General features: G+C 43.6%; 1 protein-coding gene across 9 annotated transcripts in view; it reads left to right on the top strand.

Annotated features, from left to right (window-relative positions):
- DCAF17 (DDB1 and CUL4 associated factor 17) overlaps nt 1–23,461 on the top strand; it is a 93,146-nt gene extending 69,685 nt beyond the window's left edge. For 7 of the 9 annotated variants that reach the window (XM_089328177.1, XM_089328178.1, XM_089328171.1 and 4 more), the window contains one exon: nt 18,963–19,365. In XM_089328177.1, coding sequence (XP_089184303.1) covers nt 18,963–19,100 — 138 coding nt within the window. In that variant the 3' untranslated portion in view covers nt 19,101–19,365. Of the gene's footprint in view, nt 1–18,962; nt 19,366–23,196 lie in introns of those variants that run through there. The other 2 variants (XM_089328174.1, XM_089328173.1) reach the window with 1 other exon arrangement.
- The last annotated feature ends 326 nt before the right edge of the window (nt 23,462–23,787 follow it).

The following is a 23,787-nucleotide window of genomic DNA, read 5'->3' as shown; positions in this document are numbered from 1 at the left end:
TTCCTTTAAGGAAACCAAGAGGATGGGGGCTGGCGATGAAGAGTGACTCTCTCCTCCCCTCCACCCCCAAGCCCAGCACATTGTTTCGCCAGTATTCCGGAGAGCTGACCAGAACTGGGCTTCCTGGTGGGAGCTGGGTCAGCAGTCTGTTCTTAGTTCCTACAGTGAGTTGCAGGTGGTCCTGGCATATGCAGAAAGCTGGACTGATCAGATGAACTCTGGAGTAGATATCACCAAAACGTTCACATTGGCCTGTGCAATTGACACCTGCATCTAGAAGCCCAGCTTCTGTTTTGCCCATATGTCCCCAGACCTCTTCCCCATCTTTCAGGCTTGGGTAGTTAGGAGAGTGGAGCATATGTGCCTGCCCACCTGCTCCCAGCAAGAAGCCCTGTTCTCCCTTCTCCTTTCCTGTGTTCCTAGTTCTTAAGTTCCTGAGAGTTGACTAACTTCAACAATGTGTTTTTGTTTTTTTTTTTTTTTTCAAATCTAGTGGATTTTCCTCCTGTTCCTGTTTTTCATTTTGTATATCCACCCGCTTTCTCAGCACTACTTTTATCACTCATGACCCCTTCTCACACTGGGTAAGGCAGGTAAAATTGCATGAGCCAGGGCCATAAGGCAAGAGTCACATACTCCAATTATTTTCTTCCAAGGACTTACAGTCTTGGAGAAGCCCTGGGATTGTTGCCAGCCTCTCCCTATCTTATCTCAATCCTGAAGTCCCATAGCCTAAGTAGAATGACATGTTAGGTAGAAAAGCCAGTTAATAGTTAATACCTGCTGTGGCCCCATGCCTACCTTGAACTTAGTTCAATATACTCTGAAATTGGGTCACTATACAAGTGTAATGAAACTTACAGATAACCAAAATCATAAAGATATGATCAATGAAGGTATTCATGCAGGACATACTGCATGGTCAGAGTCTGCATCTGTAAGTCAATTTCTTAGAAGTTTTATCAGAAAATTATTTACCAATAAATCCTATGCACTTCTGTCAGTAAGATCTATGGCTCAGTTAGGTATTTCTAATTTTTTCTCGGAAGAGCATCTGCTCAAGTGACAATCATTTCTGAATCCTATTCTGAACACTTTTTTTCTTTTCTTTTAAAAACAAGCTCCAGAAGCACAGATTTTCAGGCTTTTGTAAGAGCAACAAGACTGGCTAAAGCATGTTGAAGAATTAAAGTTTACAAGCCGTTCTAACACTTAATTTTCCTGTTTGTAACCTGTCTCCATTTTATATAAAGAGCAAAGCTGGGAAGAATTAAAGGATTTCCCAGCTGCAATCCCTAGCTCATCTAACACCTGCTTGGTTAACACCATAGCTGCTCAGACCGACAGTCTAGCTGGACATGACAGCTCCTTGAGGCCACTGCCACACCTAGCAGCATCTCAGATGTCTCACTCCCAGCATTTGTTTTGGTGGATTCTACCAGCTGCACTGCTGATCTAGTGATTTCCTGTTTCAGTGTCTGCTGGAAAGTCTTGAGCACCGCCGCCGCTTTGGCTGGAGGTGCAGCGATCATATGATACATTATGCAACCACAGACACTCTGGAGAGTGAAGACGTTAATAATCATGCCTGGACAACAGGCATAAACTAAGCTGCTCACTGGCAAAGAGGGACCTATGGTCACCCTGGCTGCGGCTAATAGAGGTAGCCAGGAAACTTGAAGCCTGCCCATTCCCAGATTGTAATTTATTGTCCATCTCATGTGCCAGACTTCCCAGAATGGAGAAGGCTATGGGCAAACTTCACTAAAACAATTTTCCATTTTCAGCTATGAACTGCTGACAGTCCTTGGCACCAAAGGCAGTCCTATGCTATTCCAGGACCATATTTCTCCAGCAGTGTATCTAAATCTCCCTCAGATTAACCTAACCATTAATGCCTGGGGCTTTAGGTCAGTCCTGCTTCTGACACCAATCTGTTGTCAAACAAGAAAGTGGTATAGCTGACAGAAAAACACCGACAGCATGAGAGAAAGTTAGTGTAATGGAAAAGTGTATGAGGGCTGGCGCTGTGGTGTAGTGGGTAAAGCCAGTGCCTGCGACACTAGTGTTCCATATGGGTGCCAGTTCGTGTCCTGGTTGCTCCACTTCCAATCCAGCTCCCTGCTGGTGGCCTGGGAAAAGCTGCAGAAGATGTCCCAAGTGTTTAGGCCCCTGCCACCCTTGTGGGAGACCCAGATGAAGCTCCTGGTTTCAGCTTGGCCCGCCTCTGACTGTTGTGGCCATTTATGGAGTGAGCCAGTGGATGGAAGATAGCTCTCTGTCTCTCCCTGTCTTTGTAGCTCTGACTTTCAAACAAAGAAATCTGTAAGTAAGTAAATAAGCAAGGAAACTGGCCAAGATTGAGTGAAACCAACTGCTTAGTTTCATGGACAACACCCTGTAATACCTCAGGACAGTATTGCAGGGTGGGGTGGGGAGAAATGAGAAAGAATGTAGCCCTCGGCTCTTATCTGCCACTCCTCCAAGGTTCATCCCTAGAACCCCGAGTGTCCAGATTGCACAAAGCTGAATCTACCCGACATCAATGGGCAGGGAGGGGAGGGGGCCCAGGGCTGTGTGAGGTGCTGTTAGGCAGGCTGTCTCAGCGTGAACTTTGCAGAGCCCACACACAGCAGTCTTGGTAACAGTGGCCAGAACAAGAGAGGGGTGGGACCAAGAGCCGCTGAATTAAGGCAGGCTGTCTGATAAAAGGGGCAGTGGGGAAAATGTGGAAGAATTGCATGTTCGTATTTCTTCATTGGTGTCTCTGAGTTCTGGTATGCTTTTAAAATACTGTTCTGGGGATTATAAGCAGTGTGTATAGTCTGTGTGCCAAAAAGATGGCAGAGAATACCCATCAGCAAACATAAAACCTAAAGAAAAGTCCTGAGGCTGGTTCTGTGGTACAGTGGGTCAGGCCATCACTGGGCAATTCTGGCATCCCATATCAGAGTGCTGGTTTGAGTCCCGACTGCTTCTCTTTCCATTCAGCTTCCTGCTAATGTCCCTGGGAAGGCAGCACATGATGGCCCAAATACTTGAATCCCTGCCACCCATATGAGAGACCTGGATGGAGTTTCTGGCTCCTCAGATTAGCCCAACTCTGGATGTTGTGTGCATTTGGAGAGTGAACCAATAGATGGAAAGTCAGTCTCTCTCTCTCTCTCTCTCACTTTCTCTTTCTCTCTCTCTCCCTCCCTCTCGCTCGCTCTCACTCTCTCCCTTTCTGCCCTCCCTCCCTCTCTCTCTCTCTCTTACTCTTCCTTTCAAATAAATAAATATATATGCATCTTTTTTTCTAAAAGGCTTTTACCTTATATCAAAGATAATTAAATGAAAGTGCTCATTTATGTATTTTTTAAAGATTTATTCATTTATTTGAAAGTCAGAATTACACAGAGAGAGGAAAGGCAGAGAGAGAGAGAGAGAGGTCTTCTATCCGATGGTTCACTTCCCAATTGGCTGCAATGGCTGGATTTGTGATGGTCTAAAGCCAGGAGCCAGGAGCCTCCTCCAGGTCTCCTACGTGGGTGCAGGGGTCCAAGGACTTGGGCCATCTTCAGCTTTCCCAGGCCACAGCAGAGAGCTGGATTGGAAGTGGAACAGCTGGGACTCGAACTGTCACCCATATGGGATGCTGGCACCCCAGACCAGAGCATTAACCTGCTGTGCCACAGTGCCGGCCCCCCATTTATGTTTTTAAGTTGGCAGAAAATGTTTACAATTTGTTTATATCCAAATAGAATCATTTTCTGTTTAACTTCTTAGATTAATTGACCAGCCTTCCTTCATGATGTCAGATGATAGGGCTCCTTTATTCTTTCTAAAAGACTTAAGTTTTACTGGTTTTTTAATAACAGGCATATTGAACTGTAATGCCCTTGCCACAGAATTCACCATTACAAGATGTACAATTCAGTGGTTTTGAGTATATTTACAAATGTGTGCAAACACCACCACTATCTAAGTCCAGAACATTTTCATCACACCATAAAGAAACTGTGCACATTAGCAGTCACTTCCATCTCTTCCCTCCCTTCCAGTCCCTGGAAACCACTTACCTCCTCTCTGTCTCTGTGGGTCTGCCTGTTCTGGACATTTCATATAAATGAAATCACACACAGTGTAGCCTTTTGTGTCTGAATTCTTTCACTGAGCATGTTTTCAAAATTTCTTTCATACTGTGGCATGTATCAGAACTTCATTCCTTTTTATAGCCAAGTAATATTCCATTGTATAAACGTGCCACATCTTGTTTACCCCTCCATCTGCTGGAGGACACTGGGTAGTTTCCACCATCCAGCCATTACCCATAATGCTCCTGTGTACATGTTTTACATGTTTGTGCAGACAAATGTTTTCAGTTCTTCTGGGTAAGCACTTAGGAGTGGAGTTACTGAGTCATGTGATAACTAATTTTTTTTTTAAAAAAGGGAATGTTAACAATGTGTCAATGCTATGATAAATACCCATTACCCATTTTGAACTTAATAGACTACACAGAAACGTCTAAGAATGCTTTTGCGTCATCTCAGAGTAATGACTACTCCAACACGTACTTACACACAGCCTCTTTGACTATTTCATGATTTGATCACTGAGCTCATTTTTAAGTGCTTTATCTGCAAAGAACAGCATTGTTCATTGTGCTTTTAATGCCCTAGGAATCAGACAAAATGCATTTTAATCACTACTGGTACGTGCTGGCGGAGTTTATGTTAGGCAGGGAGGTACAGGTGGAAAGTAAGATTTCCATGTCAATGAATAGTGAAATTATTTCTAGACTGATGAAACCAAATTATTTTCCTTTTTTTTTTTTTTTTTTTTTTTTTTTTTTGACAGGCAGAGTTAGACAGTGAGAGAGAGAGAGAGAAAGGTCTTCCTTTTTCCGTTGGTTCTCCCTCCCCCCAACCGCATTGCGGCCAGCGCTCTGTGCCGATCCAAAGCCAGGAGCCACGTGCTTTTTCCTGGTCTCCCATGCAAGTACAGGGCCCACGGACTTGGGCCATCCTCCACTGCACTCCTGGGCCACAGGAGAGAGCTGGACTGGAAGAGGTGCAACTGGGACAGAACTGATACCCCAACCAGGGCTAGAACCTGGGGTGCCGGTACTGCAGGCGGAGGATTAGCCTAGTGAGCCGCGGCACCAGCCAAAACCAAATTATTTTCATATCTGCTGATGCTAACCTAAAATACTGATGAGTGAGAAATCCTATCTGTAGGTGGGTTCAGCAGAGTCACTGAAGTCATTCTAATACACAATATTATTTGGGTATGGTACTACCCCTAGTGTATTTTAATGTCTTGGACATGTATTCATCACTGAGCTTTTAAAATATGTATTGGTGATCTGAGGAGAATGAGTAGATTTCTCAGGAGGAGGAGAAATTGGAACAGAATTCTTTATAGCAAGAATGCCCAGATTCCTGAAGGGCTGTGAAGGAACCATGGAACAGGGAGACACCCTTAGTACAGCAGACACCCGAGGTGCTGGAGGCAGCTGGAGAGGATGCATCTGGAAACGACTCCTCAGGGTGTGGCTGAGGACAGGGAACCTGGGATCTTGCTCAGTAGTGCTCTGTGGCCTCGTGGTGCAAGCGATTTCTAACAGTGCCTTTCCTTAGGTTGGGCCACCTTCTACTGCTTTCCCAGGCCATAGCAGAGAGCTGAATCGGAAGTGGAGCAGCGGGGACTAGAACCAGCGCCCATTTGGGACGCTGGTGCTGCAGGCCAGGGCTTTAACCCGCTACTCCACAGCGCTGGCCCCGTCTGGAACTTATTTTTATTTACAATATGAGATGGAGGATAACTCCCTCCCAACTTCATAAAAAATTCCAGTTCACCATCTTAAGGCGCCACCTGTGCAGTGACACCTGTCTTTTAAATCAGGTGTCCGTACGTGGATGCTCTACTCTGTTCTGATGGTCTCTGTCAGTATTTCCGCCGGTAACACCCTGTCTCAATTACTGTATATTTATAACATGTCAATATATGGTAGTTTGTGTTTTTGCATCTTCTTCTTAAGAGTGCCATGACTATTCTGTATCCTAACATAAACATTTCAGAATTCTACAATTCCACAAAAATGTACTCAATGTAGTCTTGACTGGGATTGCACTGACTTCATTGACAAACTAAAGGAGAAATGGTAGCTTCATTATTTTAAGTTTTCCAATATGTCAGCATAGTACATCTGCCATTTATTAGGTCATTTTTTTTTTTTTTTTGACAGAGTGGACAGTGAGAGAGAGAGACAGAGAAAGGTCTTACTTTTCTGTTGGCTTACGCCCAGTGGCCGCTGCAGCCAGCCTGGCGTACCTCGCTGATCCGAAGCCAGGAGCCAGGTGCTTCCCCTGGTCTCCCATGCGGGTGCAGGGCCCAAGGACTTGAGCCATCCTCCACTGCATTCCTGGGCCACAGCAGAGAGCTGGACAGGAAGAGGAGCAACTGGGACAGAATCCGGCACCCCGACCGGGACTAGAACCTGGTATGCCGGCACCGCAGGTGGAGGATTAGCCTATTGAGCCGCAGCGCCAGCCAGGTCATTTTCAATTTCTTTGAAAATATTTCTAGGTTTTATGTATAGAGATATTAGGTTTACTTTTTTATTTATTTGAGAGAAAGGTGGGGGGGAGAATTACTCCAAATGCTTGCAGCAGCTGGGGCTGGGCCAGGGCCGAAGCCAGGAGCTGGGCTCACGATGCAGTCTCCCCTTGGGTGGAATCTGCAGCATCCCCAGTAACTTTGGTTATCACCACCGTATCCCAGGGTCTGTGTTAACAAGAATCTGAGTGGAGCTGGAGCTGGGAAGCAGGGCTCAGCCCTCCAAGGCGGGATGAAAGCATCTCAACCGCCAGGCTAAGCATCTGTTTCCTTCAGATTTATTACTTGGTGTTGGATATGTTTTGATACTGTCATAAAGGGAGTCTTTAAAATTTCATAATGATTTGATGCTCAACCTAGAATGCAAAGAATTCAACTGCGTTATTTCTGTCCTTAACTCTGTTATTTCTTTTTCTTTCCTTATTTCATTGCCTAGAGCAGCCAGTATGTACCTGACTTGAGTAAACAGTTTCTACATTTACCATTAAGTACAATTTTTCCTAGTTTTTTTTTTTTTTACAATAGATACCCTTTAACAAATGAAAGAAGTTATATTCTATCCCTAATATGCAAAAGTTTTTTTCATGATTATATCTAGAATTTTATCAATTTTTACAACTAATAAGAAAATCATGATTCTTCCGTAAGTGTGGTGAATTTCATTAGTTGACTTATGTGCATTAAAATGATCACGTTTCAAAAATAGACCCAATTTTGTTGTAATGTGTTTTATATTTTGTTGGATTCAGTTTGCTACTGCTTTGTTTAATGAAGACCTTAACTTTTAAGCAGGATATATTAATTTGCAGTAGTCCAGTGTTTTCGCATGACAACTAGAAAATAAAATTATAACTTAAAAATTATATTTTTAAAGATATTAGAGAGTTGTGGAAAGAGGTAAACTAGGGCCGGCATCGTAGTTCACTTAGTTAATCTTCCACCTGTGGCACCAGCATCCCATATGGGCGCCGAGTTCTAGTCCCGGTTGCTCCTCTTCCAGTCCAGCTCTCTGCTGTAGCCTGGGAAGGCAGTGGAGGATGGCCCAAGTGCTTGGGCTCCTGCACCTGCATGGGAGACCAGGAAGAAGCTCCCAGCTCCCGGCTCCTGGCTTCGGATCAGCACAGCTCCAACTGTTGTGGCCATTTTGGGGGGCGAGGGGGGAGGTGAACCAGAAGATGGAAGACCTGTCTCTCTCTCACTGTCTGTAACTCTACCTGTCAAATAAATAAATAAATAATATTTTTTTTAAAAAAGAGGTAAACTAAAATTCTAGAACAATAAGGACTCCTTCTAGTTGAACTAATGGCTGTCTTGGTTTTCTTCCACAGTGGGTTCTCCCCAGAGACTAAGCTAGAAGAGAAGGCAGTAGGAGTTCTGACAGTCACAGGGCTGTTGAGACCTGTAAGAAACCAGGAGAGCCCCATGCAAGGCTGATTTTCCCTTTGCCTGAGTCTCAGGGTGCTCTGTGAGTCTTGGAGCTCGGCCAGAGAAGCCAATTGAAATCTCTAGGGGGAAGGAGGCTTTCACAGACTCATTCATTTCTTCCACAGGTATACATACATGATCTATTGCTTGGCCAGGGTTGCCATAGGCTGGGGCCAGCACTGTGGTGTGGTGGATAAAGCCACCACCTATGAGGGCACCAATTCCTGTCCCAGCTGCTGCACTTCTAATCCAGCTCCCTGCTAATGGCCTGGGGAAGCAGCAGATGATGGTCCAAGTGCTTGGGTCTTTGCACCACGTGAAAAACCTAACTGAAGCTCCTGACTCCCGGCTTTGGCCTGGCCAAGCCCTGGCCATTGTAGCCATTTGGGGAACGAACCAGCAGATGGAAGATCTCTGTCTCTCCTTCTTGCTCTTAACTCTGCCTTTCAAATAAGTAAATAAATCTTTGAAATGCCAGAGACTGAGTAGCTTAAAATACAGAAATTTAGAAATGTCCAGGTAGCAGTGGGTTTTCTCCTCCCCCACTCCACTCCCAGGCTCCTTCCCTTGACTTGTAGATGGATGTCTTTTCCCTGTGTGTGTCCTGCTCCCTCTTAAAAGGACACCAGTCATATTGGATTGGGGCATACCCTAATGCACCCATTTTTTAAAGATTTATTTATTTATTTGAAAGGCAGAGTTACAGAGAGGCAGAGAGAGAGAGAGAGAGGTCTTGCATCTGCTGGTTCACTCCCCAAATGACCGCAATGGCTGGAGCTGTGCAGATCCAAAGCCAGGAGCCAGGAGCTTCTTCTGGATCTCCCATGCAGGTGCAGGAGCCCAAGGACTTGTGCCGTCTCTACTGCTTTCCCAGGCAATAGCAGAGAGATGGGTTGGAAGTGAAGCATCCGGGACTTGAACTGGGGCCCATATAGGATGCCAGCGCCGCAAGCAGAGGCTCAGCCCACTGTGCCACAGTGTTGGCCCCTAATGTACCCATTTTAACTTAATAGCTCTGTAAAGACCTTGTCTCCAAATATAAGCATGTTGTGAGGCCATCTTCTGCTTTCCCAGGCCATAAGCAGAGAGCTAGATCAGAAGAGGAGCATCCTGGACAGGAACCAATGGCCATATGGGATGCCAGCACCATAGGCAGAGGGTTAGCCTTCTACGCCACAATGCTGGCCCCATAAGTATTTTTAAAGATTTGTTTTTATTTATTTTTAAAGACAGAGTTACAGAGGCAGGGGGAGAGAGAGAGAGAGAGAAAATCTTCCATCCATTGGCTCTTCCCCAACCCCCCAGCCCCATGGCTGCAATGGCTAGCACTGGGCCAGGCCAAAGCCAGGAGTTTCATCCGGGTCTCCCACATTGGTGACAGGGACCCAAACACTTTGACCATCTTCCTCGGATTTTCCCAGGCCATCAGCAGGGAGCTGGATCTGAACTGGAGCCACCGGGACTCAACCGGCACCCACACAGGATGGTGGTGTCACAGGTGGTGGCTTTACCCACTGTGCCATAGCACCAGCCCCCAAAAGGCATTTTTATGTGCCTGTTAGCCACTTATATCTTTTTTGGTGAAGTATCTGTTCAAATCTCTGGGCCACTTTAAACAAATAGGTGGTCAGCAGAACATGATCCAAGTGTTTGGGCCCCTGCCACCCACTTGCGAGACCTGGAAGAAGCTCCTGGCTGCTGGTTGTTGCAGCCATCTGGAGACTGAACCAGTGGGTGGAAAATCTGTGTGTGTGTGTGTGTTTGTGTGTGTGTGTGTATGTCTCCCTCTCTGTAACTCTGTTAGAGAATGGGACTTCCAACTTCCCAGTCCAGACCTTTGAAGCTTGAGCCACAAAGGAGCGAATTACAAATGGGTGATGTTGAGAAAGACAAGATTTTTGTTCAGAAATGTGCCCAGTGCCACAGTGTGGAAAAGGGAAGCAAGCACAAGATTGGACCAAATCTCCATGGTCTGTTTGGGCGGAAGATAGGTCAGGCCGTTGGATTCTCTTACACAGACGCCAACAAGAACAAAGGCGTCACCTGGGGAGAGGACTCCTATGGGGTCTTTGCAGAATCCCAAGAATCCCTGGAAACAAGAAGTAGAACAAAAGAGCAGACTTGATAGCTTATGTCAAAAAAGCTATGAATGACTAATAGTTGGCACTGCCTTATTTATTATAAAACAGGAATGTCTCGTGACTTTTTTTATGGGTACCATAACTTAATTCTCAGAGACCAGAATTCAGGTCATGAATGGCTGACAGAATGTTTTTATTTGACAGTCCTGATTTAAGTAAGATTGCTTGTGTGGTTAAATAAATAGGATTGGGTTTATTAGAATATTAACAAAAATTTCAGTTCAGTGAATGCCCTCACTGTTTTTCCCTTCTAAGGACGTGACTGGACTCAACTAATAATGTTCAACTTTTCACAAAGATTGTGAATGCCCTTTCCATGCTGCCAACATGGTGAACGTTCCAAAAACCCACCAGACCTTCTGTAAGAAGTGTGGCAAGCACCAGCCCCACAAAGTGACACAGTATAAGAAAGGCAAAGACGGCCGGCGCCGCGGCTCACTAGGCTAATCCTCCGCCTAGCGGCGCCGGCACACCGGGTTCTAGTCCCGGTCAGGGCGCCGGATTCTGTCCCGGTTGCCCCTCTTCCAGTCCAGCTCTCTGCTGTGGCCAGGGAGTGCAGTGGAGGATGGCCCAAGTGCTTGGGCCCTGCACCCCATGGGAGACCAGGGAAAGCACCTGGCTCCTGGCTCCTGCCATCGGATCAGCGCGGTGCGCCGGCCGCAGCGCGCCGGCCGTGGCGGCCATTGGAGAGTGAACCAACGGCAAAGGAAGACCTTTCTCTCTGTCTCTCTCTCACTGTCCACTCTGCCTGTCAAAAAAAAAAAAAAAAAAAAAAAAAAAAAAAAAAAAGGAAAGAAAGAAAAAAAAAAAAGAAAGAAAGGCAAAGACTCTGTGCCCAGAGGAAGCTGTGTTATGCTGGGAAGCGGGTGGGGTATATTCCTAGGAGTGGGATTGATGAGTCACATGGTAGTTCTGTGTGTAACTTTTGGATAAACTGCCACATCAACTGCCCCATTTTCCACTCCTATAAACAATGTATGAGAACTTCTATTTCTCCAAATCCTTACCAACACATTATTTTCCTTTTCAAAAAAAATTATAGCTGTCTTTATGGGTAGGAAGTGGTATCTCATTGTATATTTGATTTGCATTTTCCAAATGACTAATGATGTTGATTGTCTTCTCATGTACTTGTTTGTGTATCTTTAAGAAATATCTATTCAAGTCCTTTACTCATTTTTAAATTGTATTTTTTTTCTTTTTGTTGTTGAGTAGTAATGACTTTTGCAGGCATTTCGGGACAGGATAAGTGGGTGAAAGATATGTGTGTGTGTGTTTCTGTACCTTTCAAGTAAAGTGAAAAAATTTAAAAATTTTTTTATTGTTTATTTGAAAGGCAGAGTTACAAAGAGAGAAAGAGAGCAGGCGCTTCCATCTGCTGGTTCACTACCCAAATGGCTGCAATGCTGGGGCTGGGCTGATCTGAAGCCAGGAGCCAGGAGCTTCTTCTGAGTCTCCCATATGGGTGCAGAGGCCCATGTAATTAGGCCATCTTTCACTGTTTTCCTAGCGAAAGTGGAGCAGCCAGGGCTTGAACCAGTGCCCATATGGAATGCTGGCGCTGCAGTGGTGGCTTTGCTCTCTATGCCACAACACCAGCCCCTAATAATTTTTAAATCAAGAAAAGCAATGAAATTACTATGATAGAAATCAATATAATTGTTACATGTTAGGGAAAAGCGAGAATACTACCAGAAAGGTATACATGTGTAGTTTCTAGAGTATAAGAACATTCTCTTTCTTGACCTGGGGATTACATTATGTGGTTATTTGTTCTGTCACAAGTCACGGTTTAGTCCTTCATAGAACTATACTGTTTTTGCATCATTTATCAAAACTCATTCTTTCCGTTAACAAGACTTTTAAGTTGCAGGCATAATAGGCTTAAGAGTTTTAAAATTAATGTTTCCTTTCTTCTTGTGTCAATTTTGGAGAATAGGGTCTCACTAGAAATCTGTGCCTTCTTTTTTTCTTTTAATTTATTTACGTCTCTTTGTCTTCAACAAGGCAATCGAATGGCTCTGCAAATGCAGAGATGCAGATCTTTGTGAAGACCATTAGGGGAAAGACCATCTTGAGGCCAGGCCCAGCAACACCATCAAGAATATCAAAACCAAAATCCAAGACAAGGAGGGCATCCCGCCTAACCAGCTGTGTCTGGTATTTGCAGGCAAACAACTAGAGAACAGCTGCACTCTGTTGGACTACAGTACCCAGAAATTGTCTGTCTGGGGCCAGTGCCATGGCATCGCGGATAAAGCCACTGCCTGCAGTGCCAGCATCCCTTACGGGCGCTTCCGATCTCCCATGTGGATACAGGGGCCCAATTATTTGGGCCATCCTCCACTGCTTTCCCAGGTGCATTAACAGGGAGCCAGATCTGACGTGGAGCAGGGAGGTCTCAAACCAGTGCCCATATGGGATGCTGGTACCACAGACAGTGGCTTTACCTGCTATAGCACAGCGCCAGCCCCCAGAATTTATTACTGTCATTAGTATTTTTAAAGGGCTATCTTCTGTCTATGTTGATTTTCTCCATTGTATTTATTTTTATTGCGTAAATGTCTGCTTTTATCTTTATCTTTCTTCTTCTTTCTTTGGGTTTCATGTCTGCCCTTTTCCCTGATTATGTAAGATAAATATGTAAATCATTAGTTTTCTAATCTTCCTTCTTGCCTAATATATGCACTTTACATCCTATAAATTTCACTCTCAGCATGGCTTTGGTTGCATCTCACACACTGTGACAGATTGTACGAGTTTTTTCAATATTAATCATTTTAAAGTATTTCCTAGTACCCTTAATTATTTCTTCTTTGAACACTGGTGTATTTAGGATATATTTCTTAATTTACAAATATGTGTTAATTTTCTAATTATAATTTGGCTATTTCCATCTTAATTTCACTGTGGGCAGAGAATATACTGTATATAATTTCATTTCTTTTAAATTTGTTGACACTTTATAGTTCAGCATTTACTCAAATTTGTTTAATTTTCCATGTGTGCATGAAAAGTTCCACTTTCCCCCTGAATTTCCTGTTCACTCCTAATCTCTTGTGGTTCGTCTCTTGACAAGTAACCACATAATGCATCCCTCAAATCAAAAAATAGAACATTATCAGTACTCGGGAAACCATACACATATGCCCTTCTGATCACAATTCATCCCTCCCTCAAGATGCAACCGTTGTCCTGATGCTGTTCTTGACAAATTTACTATCTGTGTATGCAAAGCCTAGCAAAACAGTTTAGTTTTTCCTTTTTTGAACTTTATGTAAATAGAATTATATTGTTTTGCATCCTGCTGTTTTACTGAACACTATGTACATAAGATTTATTTATGTTGTTATAGCTCCATCGTGTTCCTTTTCATTACATTTGAGTTTATTTTTGTTATGGTGTAATATCAACTGTATCATCATATGTTTATCCATTCTACTGTTGGTGGGCGTGGTTGTTTCCAGTTGTCCACTTACTAACACTGCTCCTTGGATGTTCCTGTATATATATCCAGATGCACAAATGCTGCCTTTCTTTGGGGCCTACAACTGGAGGGGTTCCAAAACACTCGTGGAAAATGCACACTACCTTGCATTTTCAGTTTTCCACAAACTTCTTAAGGCCCCCCTTGTGTGTGTTCAATTCCATTGGAAGCCGCACATACCAATCTGTAATCCCACCAGCAGTGTCTGAGAGTGTCTGTGGCTCCATTTTCTGTTACACTTACAGCTTTTTCCCATCTGTGAGGTATGTTTCCCATTTTGGTTTTAATGTACATGTCCCTGTTGCTAAAGGTAGAGCTCCTCTTGTCTGTTTATCAGTCATTTGAGTGTCACCTTTTGTGATACTTGTTGAAGTCTCTTACCCACTGTTCTATTTGTCCCATTAGTTTGAGATATTAATGCTTATTAGGCTTTCTTGCTTATATATATTGCAAATATCTTCTCCCATATTTTTGCCTTTTTATTGTAATAATACCTACTAATGGGGTGTTTTAAGGAACAGAAGTTCTAATTTTAGGGAGGTTGAATTTATAGGTCTTCTATTCATGGTTCTTATGGCTTGCATCCTCTTATACACATTCCTTACTGTTCTGGAGCCTGTGAGACACTCACTGTCCTGCATTTTTTTCTAAGGACATTACACTTTTGCCTTTCTTACCTAGGTCTTAATCTACCTGGAACTGGTTTTTGTGTTCCTCTATTTCTTAAAAATTGGGAGACCAGGAGAAGCACCTGGCTCCTGCCATTGGATCAGCGCGGTGCGCCGGCCGCAGCACGCTGGCCGCGGCAGCCATTGGAGAGTGAACCAACGGCAAAGGAAGACCTTTCTCTCTGTCTCTCTCTCTCTCACTGTCCACTCTGCCTGTCAAAAAAAATTTTAAAAAATTAAAAAAAAGAAAAAAAGTTAGAAAAAAAGAAAAAAAATGTGCTTATTGTTTATGCAGATTCTCACCGATGAGAATGTCTCCTAGGAGCTTGGTGATATTTGATTATAATCCCATTGCTTGATCTGAATATGTCAGAGTTTTTTTTGCCCAAAACTGCAAAAGTTCTTCTGCTGGGAAGATTTGTTTCTGTTTCTGCTCACAGCCAGAGATGCCGCCATTCCAAGCCCACTTCAGAGTCTTGGCTCAGTGTATCCTTCCCAGCCATTATCAGCCAAAGCCTCACTGCCTGATAGCTGTTCTACCACCACCAGAAATTCCCTCACAGTGACTCTGGGTTTGTTTTCTTTATTGGAGGGGAAAAGTCTTTGAGATGTCCCCTACCTATTAACAAGACTTCAAGGAAATAAGTCCATTCCAAGGTCTAATGGTTCCTTAGAAGCAGGTGCCTCCACACACCTAATCAGCACCTAATACCATGTTTGGAAGCTCCTACTAAAATACCAGAGCATTTCACAAAGTTTGTGGAAAATGAAATTAAAAATAAACTTTTTTGGGTGTCAAAAAAGATTTGAAGTCCATCTGTAGTTTTTTCATAATATGCATTTTCTATGAACTTTTTGAACACCCTTCATATTTTACATATTGTTCCAGTCATTACAGAGAATGCTATTTCATTCTTATATAAGGCTGCACAGTAACCTAGTGTATGGAATTTCCTTAATCAACCCTCCAGTGATAAACCTTTAGATTCTAGCAAACAATATTTTTGTGTCCTTTAATACCCGTGTGAGTATATTGGTATTATAAATTCCTAGAAATAGAATTACTACTTCAGGCGTTGAGGTTGTATCAATTCATCATTTTATATTGTTTATAAATACTGAAATATACATGGATTATTTGATTTATGCCTTGTGATAAAGTATAGATTCAGTGTTACAATTTGGATATTTTACTGAGCTCATTAGAAAGGAGATATTGGCGGTGATGCGGCTCAATAGGCTAATCCTCTGCCTGCAGCGCCAGCACACCGGGTTCTAGTCCCGGTCGGGGGCGCCGGATTCTGTCCCGGTTGCCCCTCTTCCAGGCCAGCTCTCTGCTGTGGCCCAGGAGTGCAGTGGAGGATGGCCCAAGTGCTTGGACCCTGCACCTGCATGGGAGACCAGGAGAAGCACCTGGCTCCTGGCTTCAGATCAGCGCAGTGTGCTGGCCGCAGCGGCTATTGGAGGGTGAACCAATGGTAAAGGAAGACCTTTCTCCCCATCTCTCTCTCTCACTGTCCACTCTGCCTGTCGAAAGAAAGAAAGAAAGAAAGAAAGAAAGAAAGAAAGGAAGGAAGGAAGGAAGGAAGGAAGGAAGGAAGGAAGGAAGGAAGGAAGGAAGGAAGGAAGGAAGGAAGGAGATGTTGAGATTTGGAGAAAGAGTAGAAGTTTCGAAGCACACACAGAATATTAAGCAAAACTGATCAAATGCTGGACCATAAAAGGAGTTCATTGTCTCATCAGCTTCCAACATCCCACATGCTGTTCTTTAAAAAAAAAAAAAAAAAAAAAAAAAAAAAAAAAAAAAAAACCTCTTAATGATTTTTATTTATTTGAAAAAGCAAAGTGACAGAGAAAGAGAGAGTGAGAGAGAGGAATCCGCTGTCCTCTGGTTCACTCCCCAAATGCCTGCAACAGCCAGGACTGGGCCAGGCTGGAGCCAGGAGCCAGAAAATCTATACAGATCTCCCGGGTGGGTGGAAAGAGCCATCACCTGCTGCCTCCCTGGGCGTGCATCAGCAGGAAGCTGCATCAGAAGTAGAGACAGGAGTTGAATCTAGACTCTCAAATATCGTAAGCTGCAGCTTAACCTACTATACCAAACCCTCACCACCACCACCACAAATGCTGTTCCTAACATAGGAAAGTATCTTGTTTTCCTTTCCCTACCAAAAACCAAGCTTTACAAAGATTTATTACTGTTGAACTTTCAATCCAGTCAATGAACTTGTGAGTCATTTGAAAGTGATTTAAATAAGCTTGCAAGTCAAGTCTGAAGTCTGAAAATAGATTAGATGTCATAGAGTTGTAGGTACAAAGCTGAAAATAGTCAACAGATCCTGTTATCTTATTTTCTTTGTACTTAAAAGTTGGTAGCACTTTATTATGGTATTTTTATGGTAGAAAATTAGTTCAAATTGGACCCTGCAAACTTAAATATATCTAAACCTTAAGAATATGATCAGTGATCATTAACTTAATACATTATGAATTGAACTAAACTTTCATTTAGGGTTTTTGTTTTTTTTTTTTTTTTTCCAGAGTGTCTTGGCTTTCCATGCCTGAAATACTCTCATGGGCTTTTCAGCCAGATCCGAATGCCTTTAGGGCTGATTCTGAGGCCACAGTGCTGTTTAGGACATCCGCCATTCTATGAGTCAAGCAGAATAATTTTTTAAAGGTTTGTTTTATTTATTTGAAAATGGAGTGACAGAGAAAGAGATCTTCCATCTACAGGTTCACTCCACAAAAGGCCACAACAGCTGCATGTGGGTCTCTCATGTGGGGACAAAACACTTGGGCCACCCTCTGCTGCTTCCACAGGTGCATTAGCAGGGAGCTGGATCGGAAATGAAACAGCTGGGACTCTAACCTGCACTCCAGTATGGGCTGCCAGTGCCACAATTGGCGACTTGACCTGCTGCACCTCAGTGCCAGTCCCGCAGAATAGCTTTTATGCTTTCTGTGCTCGAGGATTAAAGAAAGCCTTCACAACAGCACAGGAGGAGAGCCAGAACATTACTAGGACCTTGCTGTAGCGGTTTAGATGTAAATCTTCATCTTGACAGATCTCAAATGCAAATTTATTACCTAAGAGATGAGAAGGAGGCTTTAGGAATTTCTGGAAGCAGCCTTTGGCATAGTTTGGAACACAATGGGACCTGGACTTGGTCTGGTTGGTCACAGTGAGCTGGGTTGCTCTGGTTCCTATAGTTGCTGATACTCAGGGTTAATCTGTCCTCTAGGTAAAGAAAGACTCTGAGGGGGTCAGGCTCTGCTGATAATGGCCATTGGTATGTGGGGTTTTGGGCTATTGACTTCAGCCTGGCCCAGCCTAGCCATTGTGATTATTTGGGCACTGAATCAATGAATGGAAGATCTCTCTCTCTCTCTCTCTCTCTCTCTCTGCCTTTCAAATAAATAAATAAGTTGGTTGTGCTTTTTTAAAAAATTTTTTTTCAATTTACTTTGCCTAGACCTATCAGAAATCACGATGGAAGCCATAGCCCTACAAATGTGTTTTTAAAATAAGACAAAAGTTGATGTTACTCCTTGACCCATGTGCTGAAGAATAGACATTATGTTAGCAGGCATGGGAACATTAATCTCATGTGGATTTCCAACAGGGCTCATGGGTGACCAAGTACGTTGCCAACAGTCTTGTCTGAGATTAGAGGACTCTTGTCTCTCAACACTATTTTATCATGCTTTTCATCCCTCTTTTTCCTTATCATTCTTATCTCCTCTCCTTTTTTTTTTTTCTTTATCAAACTGATGGTTATTTGGCAAAAGAAAGAAAGAAAGAGAGAGGGAGGGAGGGAGGAAGAAACTCTTAGAATTCATTTCACAGTCTTATTGTTCAGAGTGGCAACACAGACAACATATTTACAAATACAACAGAGTGATTGTATTTATGAAGGACCCATGAGTCCATGAATCCAGTAAGTTACTTCTTCTGGTTTGTCAGGCTGGAAGGAGTGGCCAGGCTGAGGAGGGGTCATGCAGCCACGGAATTCTGGTCTGAAGCAATGGTGTATGCAAAGCAAAGGCCAGAAGATAAGAGAGGGCATGACATTCAGGGTGATGGGAGCAGAGGTTGCTGAGGGAGAGTGGAGAGCCACGAGGCTGGGATGATGACAGGGGCTCAATCAGCCAGGTCCTGAATGCCACCGTGAGATGTTTCTTCTTTAAACCTGGTACCCCTGGAAGACTTCATCAGGGGAATGCACTCAGGCTTGCATTGTTGGATTATGTGTGGGAAATACATTGACTGGGAGAGGTGGGCAAGATTACGAGCAATAAAACCAAGTGGAAGGTTGTTTGCTAATCAAAGCTTTGAGATAAGGGTTGCTAGAACCAGGGCAGCAGTGGTAAAGGTGGAAAAAATAAATGGTTTTTAAAGAGGGTAGAATGGCTCATGAATGCATATGGAGGCTAACAAAAAGAAAGAATCTCTAAAAGAGGAATGGGTATCGCTTTCCCCTGTGATTTCTGAAGAACACGGAACACAAGGAACGTGAAATTTGAGGTGCTGTGAAAAAGAGTAACATGTACATGTGCAAAAGACTAACAACAAAGGGAGACTGAGAGAAGAAATATGCTTAATAGGGAATTCTCTTTCCTGTTTTCTGGTTCTAGCCATGGAGGCCTGAGGAAAAGCAACTTAAGAATCTGAAGGAGAAGATGTTAGAACAGAGATTCTGGGATTGGCGCTGGGCGCAGCGGGTTAAAGCACTGGCCCGAAGCGCCAGCATCCCATATGTGCACCAGTTCTAGTCCCGGCTGCTCCTCTTCCCATCCAGCTCTCTGCTGTGTCCTGGGAAAGCAGTAGAAGATGGCCAAATCCTTGGGCCCCTGCACCCATGTGGGAAACCCAGTAGAAGCTCCTGGCTCCTGGCTTCAGATTGGCCCAGTTCCGGCCTTTGCGGCCATTTGGGGAGTGAACCAGCAGATGGAAGACCTCTCTCTCTCTCTGTTTCTCCCTCTCACTGTCTGTAACTCTACCTCTTGAAAAAAATAAATAAAAATTTTTTAAAAAGAATTTATTAGGAATGATGAATTACACAAAATAAGGACAAGTCAAAGGAGAGAAATGAACAATCACAAAAGAAGAAACAAATTATCAGTTAATACATAAAAAAGGTCACTCTCAAAGAAATGTAAATTGTAACAAGACATCATGTTACATTCATTAAATGGGCAAACATTTTAATTATTTTAATTTTTGGGGGGGGCAAACATTTTAAAAACAGAACAATAACACTCTTTATTGGCAATGGTGCAAGGAGGCAGAATCATAATTCTGGTAAAACTGGTATAACCTTTTGTGAGACAATCTAGCAATTTTTAAAGAAGTTTTAACCTAGTTGCTCCACTTTTAGGAATTTGCCCTTAAAGAAACCCCCAGAAACGTGTAACATTTTTATGTATAAAGACATTCATGAAGGCAATTTTAAAGTAGTGAAACAAACACAATGTCTATACACACAAATAGAGAATTTGTTAAATACATAATGCAGTAGCCAAACTACTTCCTTGCTGTGGGACCTTGAGCAGGTTGCCTACTTTCCTTGTGGCTTTGTTCTCTCATCTGTGAGATAGGGTTGTTGCAAGAATTAAATTACTGAATACATGGAAAAGCCACAGAACTATGCCTGGCACATACTGAGTGATCCATGAGGATGAGTGATTTTCCTGGTTAGGGTTTACCATCGACTGTTTACCATCAACGGTCAACCCTTAGCATGAGAGATCTGTGATCACTTCATGTTGGTGGAGTGGGAGGGAAGGTTACATCTCCACCTGGGACCTTGGCAGGGATTGTCAGTGTGAGTGTTGGGGGTTCTCGTACAAAAAGCAGTGACAGGACAGAGGAGGGCCAAGGGAGGAAGACAGTTGTAGAGAGGCGAGCCAACAGGCTGCCCGTGGCCGACAGGGCTGTCTGACACCTTCGCCAGGCCTCCCTACCATGTTTGCAGAACCCACGTACCACAGCACCAGCAAATGAAGATGAAGCAAGAGAGAGGGAGACTCATTATTCTTGAGGAAGTCTGAGTCAGGACAACTCAGCATTTAATAGCTCTGGGTTGAGAAGATACAAGGCTTTCTGCTGCGGTTCTCCGAGAGCCACGTCAAGTCCTTTAAGTGTTGTTTTATATTCCTATCGTGGTAGGATGGTCACTGTACTTTGTGAGATATGAGTTTTATTTGATTGACAGCCTCAACTGTTCAAGGTGTGGGTTCAAAGGCAAGAGTGAAGCTTGGAAGCCATTTGTCCTGAGGGCTCTAAAACGTGTCTGTGCTGCCGCCACTTCTGGCAAACCAGTGAGGTCTGCGAACCCCTCCCCGAGAACTGGTTTAAAACGCATCAAGAAAAAAAAAATCACAAAATAAACCAATCACACGGAAAAGGAGTCATTAAAATCAAAATTGTGATGATAACATGTCACTTCACTATTGACACGGTAATAAGATCAGTTGCTGGTCTGATAACTACTGTTACTTTGAAGCAGGGTTGAACATAAATGTAAATGGCGGTAACTGCAGCAACCCTTTTTTAACATTTTTAAAATTCATATAAGGAAAACAAACTCCATGTTTTTCATATACACCATTTTAAGAGCATAATGATACTTTCCATCCTACCCTCCTTCCTCTTTGCTTTCTTATTTTTCTTTTAATTTTTGCAATGGCATACTTTCAACTTACTTTAGAATTACAAGCTTAACCCTCCACAAATAAAGAATGCAACAAGTAGTAATAGAAAACCACTGTTCCTCGGGGGTATAGACAAGGGCTATAAACAATAATCAAATCTCAAAATGTAAGTTTCACTCATATACATTACTCTTTTGTATGCTGTATATTAATTACTACAAATCAGGGAAAACATGAAATTTGTCTTTTGGGGACTAGCTTATTTCATGAAGCATATGGTCTCCAGCTGCATCCATTTTGTTGGGAAAGACAGGATTTCATTCTTTTTTACAACTTGTATATGTCACAATTACTTTACCCAGTTAGCACTTGATGGACTGCAGCAATTCTAATGCAGCATGAAAGAATCAGTAGTTTCAGTTGGTGACCAAGTCATGGTTCCTGCAAGTACTGCTGAGGATTTTTGTTTGATTAATAAACATATTACTAAACTCACTCAGCAGTTAATGAAAATCCTGTGCAATTTCCCCCCATTCAGTTCCGTCCATCCACATTCACCAGGTTTAGAACCCTAATCTAGGCCAAAGCTGTCCCATCACAGATTAGCAACCTGCAGCCCAGCTTCTGCGCCCGTGAATTTGTCTGGTTATACAGCAAGCTACTAGCAGCAGATTACCTTATTCCACACTGCATCCTGTTGGCCGCAGTTGCCAGGATCTAGGCTTGGAGGCAACATACAAATGACAGAGCGCAGCTATATTGTTTTGGAACCAAAGTAAAGTATGGGTTCATACCATTTGATTTTTCTCTCTCTTTTTAGAAACATTTATTTGTTTGATTTGAAAGTCAGAGTTACATAGAGAGAGGAGAGGCAGAGAGAGAGAGAGAGGGCTTCACTCCCCAGTTGGCCACAATTGTCAGAGCTGTGCTCAGACAGAGCTGAAGTCAGGAGCCTGGAGCTTCTTCTGGGTCTCCCACATGGGTGCAGGGACCCAGTGACTTGGGTCATCTTCCACTGCTTTCCCAGGCCACAGCAGAGAGCTGGATCGGAAGTGGAACCTCCAGGACTCCAAACCGGTGCCCATATGGAATGCCAGCACTGCAGGCGGTGGCCTTACCCGCCATGCCACAGTGCTAGCCCCTTGATTTTTCTCTTTAAAAGATTTTTGAGGAGTCAGCATTGTGGCATACTGGGTTAAGCTGCTGCCTGTGACACTGGCATCCTACATGGGCACCGGTTTGGGTCCTGGCTGCTCCACTTCTGATCCAGCTCCCTGCTAATGTGCCTGGGAAAGCAGCAGAGGATGGGCCAAGGGCTTGGGCCCCTGCACCCATGTGGGAGACCTGGAAGAAGCTCCTGGTTCCTGGCTTTGGCCTGACTGAAGCCTGGCTGTTGTGACCATTTGGGGAGTGAAGCAGCAGATGGAAGATTTTTCTCTTTGTAACTCTTCGAATAAAATAAATATTTTCTTTAAAAAAAAAGGTTTATTTGGTAATAAATTGTAATCAAGGGGCTAGCATTGTGCCACAGCAGGTCAAGGTGCTACTTGTGATACTGGCATCCCATGTCAGACTGCTGGTTCGAGTGTGGATGCTCTGCTTCCAGTCCAGCTTTCCGCTAATGTGCCTGGGAAGGCAGCAGAAGATGGCCCAAGTGCTTGGGCCCCTGCACCCACCACACAGGAGACCTTGGTGGAGATCCTGGATCCTGGCTTCAGCCTGGCCCAGCCCAGGCTGTTACAGCTATTTGGGGAAAGAACAGTAGATGGAAAAATGCACCCCGTCTGTTTTCAAAAAAATAAATGAATTTTTTAAAAACATTTTTTAAAGATTTATTTATTTATTTGAAAGGCAGAGTTACAGGGAAAGGAGAGAGAAAGAGAGAATCTTCCATCTGCTGGTTCACTCCCCAAATGGCTGCAACAACTGTGGTTGGGCCAGACCAAAGCCAAGAGTTTCATCTGGGTCTCCAGTGTGCATGCAGGGCCTCAGGGAATTGTGCCATCTTCTGCTGCTTTCTCAAGCACATTAGCAGGGAGCTGGATTGGAAATGGAGCAGCGGGGATAGGACAGGCACCCATACGGGATGCCGACACTCCAGGTGGTAGCTCAACCTGTCAGCCACAGCGCCAACCCCGTGGATGTCTTTTCTAAAAACAGAAATTAGAATCAAGTCTTCCAAATATCCAGTGAGGTCTGTCTCACCTGTCTGCAGGTAAAATTGACTTCACCAAGCATTTGACATCTTGGGAGAGCCTGGCTGATCTGCAGAGTTCCTTTCTGGATATGCACCACTCCTTCCTACTTCAGTGGGCCTGGGAACTGTGAGTCAAAATTCTGTAAATACGTATCTGAGGCACTGCCTGTGAATGCCCTTTAAAAAAATGCATCAGTAACAAAGAAGATTGTAATTAAAACACTTATTCCTGTTATGACAAAGTCAAACAAGCAAGCATCCAATAAAAGTTCTCCAAGGGTGATGTTTTTGACTGTTCACTAATAATAGTGTAACCCAGCTCTTTGTACACCATAATGTCCCACCCAAACAGCCCAAGGTACTTATATAATTTGGTTTATTTGAAAGAAAGCTTGGTTGTAAGAAAAATGTTCTAGGGCATTCCATCCCTTGCCAATTCTCTGACCTTAGCTTAGGTTCTGGAATCTTAACTTTTCTAGTCAATCGTCAGTGTGTAAATGTGTTTTAAATGCCTTATCTCTGTCTGCAATCTTGTAGCTGTATTAACTGTGTCTCCCCGTTTTCTGTATTCTTCAACTCTGGCAGTTGAGGCCTTGTGGACCCTGGAAA

This window comes from Oryctolagus cuniculus, chromosome 3, assembly GCF_051225735.1.
Source record: "Oryctolagus cuniculus isolate XC-2025 breed Fujian yellow rabbit chromosome 3, ASM5122573v1, whole genome shotgun sequence".
NCBI lineage: Eukaryota > Metazoa > Chordata > Mammalia > Lagomorpha > Leporidae > Oryctolagus > Oryctolagus cuniculus.
The sequence above is the reverse complement of the archived record's forward strand: the minus strand, read 5'-3'. Positions and strand labels throughout refer to the sequence as shown.